This window comes from Octodon degus, unplaced genomic scaffold (genome assembly GCF_000260255.1).
Source record: "Octodon degus isolate 3935 unplaced genomic scaffold, OctDeg1.0 scaffold00012, whole genome shotgun sequence".
Taxonomy (NCBI): domain Eukaryota; kingdom Metazoa; phylum Chordata; class Mammalia; order Rodentia; family Octodontidae; genus Octodon; species Octodon degus.
Window position 1 is genome coordinate 22,275,709 of NW_004524588.1, and position 5,666 is coordinate 22,281,374.

The 5,666-nt window shown below is 43.4% G+C and overlaps 1 protein-coding gene across 1 annotated transcript in view; it reads right to left on the reverse strand.

The window, feature by feature from the left end:
- The window catches only part of Arhgap42 (Rho GTPase activating protein 42), a 206,915-nt gene that overhangs the window by 38,001 nt on the left and 163,248 nt on the right, over positions 1-5,666 (reverse strand). The window contains exons 10-11 of the mRNA XM_023709484.1: positions 2,556-2,656; positions 876-985 (exon numbers count right to left, since the gene is read on the reverse strand). Of these exons, the coding sequence (XP_023565252.1) occupies positions 876-985; positions 2,556-2,656 (211 nt within the window). The remainder of the gene's footprint in view (positions 1-875; positions 986-2,555; positions 2,657-5,666) is intronic.

The window sequence follows — 5,666 nt, forward strand, 5'->3', positions numbered from 1 at the left end:
CACACATATGTACATACACAGTACATGTGATGGCACAGCAGGTAGTACACACATATGTACATACACAGTGTGCTGCAGGCCTCAGAGCAGTATGGGAAGAGCACAACAGAACAAGCATGGATTTGAGATTGCAAACAGAGAAGAAGAAATAGGCCCTGCCCATGTTCTTTCCCTTCTGTCTGTGTTGGCGCAGCAGAGGAGCAGCACTACATGGCCTCCCGAGCTCGCGAGCCCCGCTCTGCACTCCCTCATTCCTGACAACCTCGGCTGAGAGCGCCCGCAGCAGTCCTTCCCACCCCTGTGTCTCCTTAGGCCGGAACTTAGCTGGTGGAAGGAGCTTAGGCCTTCCCTTCTGTGCCTTCTTCTTCCTCTTCCTGGGAAGCAAGGTTCCCAGACGCCAAAAGCCTACAGAAGCCTGGCCCTAGAACGAAAATAAGTAGGGAAAAAAGCAAAGAAAAAAAGCCAAGCCATCTGCAACCCAAGCTCTGGAGGCTGAGGCAAGAGGACCTGCCTGAGTTGGAGGCCAGCTTGGGCTACGTAAGCAAGAGCAAGGCCAGTCAGCACTATAGAGTGAAACCCTGTCTCAAAACAAAAACAAAAATCCTAGGACCACAAAAAAAAAATCAGATCTCTTCCTTATAATAATTTCACCTACCATACTCACTTATATGGTCAGTTAGATGCTTCTTTGAGGCTACGTTTTGCTAGCTTTCTGGGTCTCTTTTTTTAAAGACCATATAATGAAGTTTGTGAAATGAAGTAAACATGTATATCATTTTCAGAAAGAGTAAAACCACTGTTATTATTTTATGCACACAGCTAGACATACAAACAGGAACAGTTTAACATGAAAAGAGAAAGTGAAAAGCTCAAACCTTTCAACTACTTCTATGTCAAAGCAGAATCGTTTGTCAATCGAATCTGTCTTTCGTCGGATACAAGATTTTAACTTAAACATTTCTGGTGAGCTAGTAACAAGGCCATTCTGAAACGAGAGGGCAGCACATCACTAACATGACGAGGTGAACTGAAATATACTGTACACATGACTAAGCTGTCAAAATGGTAAGTTATGCCCGAAGACCATAACCCTTTTATTCTAGCATTAGCTGTTCCATTATGTCAAGTCATTGATTAATAATGTATACACGTGTAATTTCAAAGAATTCTGTGACATGCCTGTCTAATACTTTTCAACACATTTATTTATACTGTTAAGCTGTACTGCCCAAGTCCTTACCACTGCAGGGATGCAGCACTGTTGCTGTTCATCGAAATTTCACAGATTGTTACGAGATTATTATGATGTTAGTGTGTCTCTGAATTAGTGCTTCACAGTATCAAATGAGAGCTACATCAGTCACCAAAGGGCTAGCCGAGTAGTAAGTCACGGCATGCACTTAGAGTGCTGCCCTGCCTGGCACCCCATGTGATCGCTTTGGTGCTAACCAAATGCTACTATGCAATTAAAGTAGAAAAAAGAATGCAGGCTCAATGTATAGGGCATCTATCTCTGAAATGCAATTTTATCCAATATCTGATTAATTGTATTTGGTTACAAATCTCATAGATTCATTAACAAAACTTTGGTTTGATTTATTTACATTATTAACTCCCTATCATGTAAGTTTGCTTTCTGGCAATTATTACTCTAAAAAATAGAAATTAGCTGTGGTAATCACACTTACTAACTTATGATGCTAGCAATCTATGGTTTCTTTTCTGGAATGTTCTCTTTTATTTTATGTCTTTTGGTTTGAAGTATTCGACTCTGATGAATGCCCAAGCATAATAAGTTTCGGCTGGTGTGTTTGAGTATGTGCCTAACTTTGATCAAACTATACTTCTGCCATGTTCTATACTAGAAATTAGCTGTGTGAATTCACTTACTGTTAGAAATGTATTCTGGATCTGTTGAGATAACATCAGATTAATTATCCCTAAGACAACTCCCAGGATTCTTAGCGCAAGCTCTAACAATCCACTTCACAAGTGCAATCATTTGCTGTAGTCCTATCTTCACTCACAAATGCACAGTGCATTTGCAAAGCTCCCAGCAGCGTTTCCTTGGACAGCACACCCATGTCCTGTACTGCTGACTGGCCGGGCAAGACACTCAATGTCCAAGCTCCTCTTGGGCCGAGTGAACGCTGACTGGCTGCTTCTGAGAAGCTGACTGGCCAGTGATTTCGTGAGCAACATGGTGCAGAAGAGGCAAGGGCAACCGTGGTGCCCTGGGGAAGGTGCCGAACCTGGCAGCCCCAGAAGCCTTCACTGGGCCCCAGTGCAGAGCAGTAACTGTGTGGCCAGGGTGGGGGTGACACCTCTGCAGTGTCTTGAGGGCTTCTGCCCTTGCTCAATTGCTTATAACAAGGCCAACTCAAAGGAAAACCCTGTCAGTACCCTCACTGAAATGAGAAAGCTTTTGGACTTTTTCATTTTTTAAGAACTCATTCACATTATTAGAAAGTACACACAATATTCTGTTTTACTTCCTTACTTAATAAGAAAGCTCAGAATTTTAAAAAAAGAACAACCAACCAGAAGTAACTCACCATTTTCCCACTGGATTTCATTTCTGAAACACTCATCGTAAATGTTTTACTTCCTTTATCATATGCACAGTAATGTTTAACCCATGTGAAACCAAGCGGTCCTAACAAGGAAACAAAAGCATTCGCGGTGTTAATAGATTACTTCACGTCATCACACAGCTGAGGCCCTCCATGTTAGCTTGGAATCCTTACTGTGTCAAAGGCCCGATGAGGGATAGTAGCAGAGGATTCAGGGACTTAGAATCAAACAACTTGACTTCACTTATGAATTCCTACTGGCTGCAAGTTCATAAGCTGGTTCGGCTCTGAACTTCAGCGCTCAGCCGTACGGCTGGTCTTCCATATCTGCAGCTTCTGGACTCCCTCAACTAACTGCTGATTCAAAGTACATGAAAGAAAATCTGGACCTGCACTGAACATTGCTTTTCACTGTTCCTTAAGCAATACACTATAGCCATTATTCATATCATATTGTATCAGGTATTATAAGCAACTGAGAGATGATTTAAAGTATAGAAAAGGACACTCATAGAGCATACCAAAATTTGTGTCACTTTGAGACTTCAGCATCTATGGACTTCGGAGTCCACAGGGGATTCTGGAACTGGTCCCCTAAAGATGCTGAGACAAGTACTTGTTTGTACTCCACAGAGGGAGGACAACAAATGGCATCAGTTGTGAAAAGTGACACCCTTATAGCTATTATTGTTCTTCAATGTCAAAACTACTGACATATCCTGCTGGAAGTTGACCAGTGCATTTCCCTCCTTTGTTCAAAGGTCTCCAGAGGCTCCCCACTTTATCCCAGTGAATACGGAAGAGCAAGTGGGCTGCGTGCTGCTGCGCACCCACAATCCCAGCACTTAGTGAGGTTAAAGGACCCTAAGTTGAAGCCCAGCCTGGGTAACTCAATCAGACTCTGTTGGAAAAGAATAATGATAATAACAGAGGGAGGGCTGGAGATGCAGCTCCGGGGGGAGTCCCTGGGTTCAATCCCCAGTGCTACAACGTGTATTGTCCACCTGGCACTGCCTTTGTCTCCCTCTCACCTCACATCCCTACACCCCACAGTGTGCACTGGGCTCCAGCCACAGTTCTGCCCACCCCTCTCCCAGGACACCTGCCTCACTGTTCCCCCAGCAGAACTACCTTCGCTTCAGGTATCTGTAGGACTTACACTCTTCTCTTCCAGGTCTTTTACTGAGTGCTACCTCAGCACCCAGCCTTTCCTGGGAAGATACCTAGCAGATCAACACCCTCACCTTCACCTTGACATTTCTTAGCTGTTTATTCTGAGCAGTTACAACTAATAAGAGAACTTGTGCTCATTTATCTTATGTACTGTTTGTCTTTCCCATGAGACTCTATGGCTTCATGAGAGCAGGAACACGGAACATTTAGCTGACTGGAGTATTCCTTTCTTTCATTTATGTATTTGGTATGGGTCTCACAATGCAGCTGAGACTCAAAGTGATCTTCCTGTTTTCAGCCTCCCCAGCGCTGGGATGACAAGCATGCACCACCATGCCCAGACTCGGTCCCTGGCTCACAGCACCGCACAGGGGCAGGCCTGGTACAGAATGTGGGACCAGGGATCGAAGCCTGGTCCCTGCGCTTGCCAAAGCAGGCACTTAGTCCACTGAACTATCTCGCTGGCCCTGACTAGAATATGTTTAATGTTATGGTTAACTCATACTTAACAAATATTTGACAAAGATATGAAGGAATGAATCATTCACTTTGCTTCATGACTTGCAGTTACATCCTCTTACCACTATTCTGAAAGAAACAAATTCTAATTACTCCCTAAAGATAAAAATAAGATCGGCTATTTTAAAAAAAGAAAAACAGCACGCACCCATTCATTTTCTTTTCTCCACAGTGCACCACGCTGTCACCGGGACTCTCCTGAGGGAACTGGACCTGCTCCTTACCAGCAGGCTCAGCACCTCACCTCAGGTTCTTCAGGATCATCGGCTGGCGGTTTTCCCCCAGGGAAGCCGAGTGCAGCAGTGGCTGGGAGCTGGAATGGGAGCTCGCTTTCTACACGCTTCTTCACCCAGGGACCCACCCTGCTTAGTAACACCTGGACTTCTCTAGCAAGGACTGGTCACAGCGGTATTGCTGGCTTGATTTCAAAATCATATATTTAAAAGCATGAAACTGAAAGGTAAAGAAGCACCTCTTGAGAAGTGTTTCACGAGCAATTTGAGTTATTTTTCCTTAATAATAATGTCCTTAGTATTAAATTCAACTTTAGTACTAAGCCACTCCAGCTTTTAAAATTATGGGGTGCAGTCACATACATTATAATAACAAAAGGATTCTTGTAATTAACCTCCGTTCTGTTTGGGGGCATTTCACACTATAATGCTTAACAATACCTGTTGATAATTCCATTACACGTGATATAAAAAGACTTAAAGGCTTAGAACTGGTTAGTGGAAAACAGCAGGATGGAAATCACCGGGACATGAGGACCTAATTAACGATTTAGGAAGCATGGCTAGTTATGATTTTAAAATAAAGCTACCCAATGCCTGGACTACATACCAGACCTAGGATGTGTTTTCCTGCCTCTAAGTCCAAAACCTCCTGCATTTAATCGCCAAGTTTACTGAACACACACACTGTTTTCTTTAAAGTTCTCTGGCAGAAGGCCAGGGCAGATGTTCTTAGACAAGTTAATTCTGAAGTCCCTAAAAGTGTCTGGGAAAATAAAAATTCATTAAAACTTCTGTGTTGCAAAATTAAGACTGATGACCTCACCTATCAGTCATCTCCGGCTGCCGGGACAGCCATGCGGGGAGTGGGTGGGAGCCTACGTTTACTGAGCACTTACTAAGGGCCTACACTTCATCTAAGAACCTTCTAAGTCAGACAGGAGAATATCTGCAAATAATAAAACTGAGCCTACCAGCTGCAGAATGGTGGTACTTTTTCAATAAATAGGGCATGTGATTACACTAGGTTATTTTTAGAATATTAGAGCCGAGTTGTTTTATTTTTTATTTTTTTTTTTTATTTTTAACATTTATTGTGTGTGTGTGTGTGTGTGTGTGTGTGTGTATGTGTATGTGTGTGGCCAGCTCAGCCCACCAGGGGGCGGGG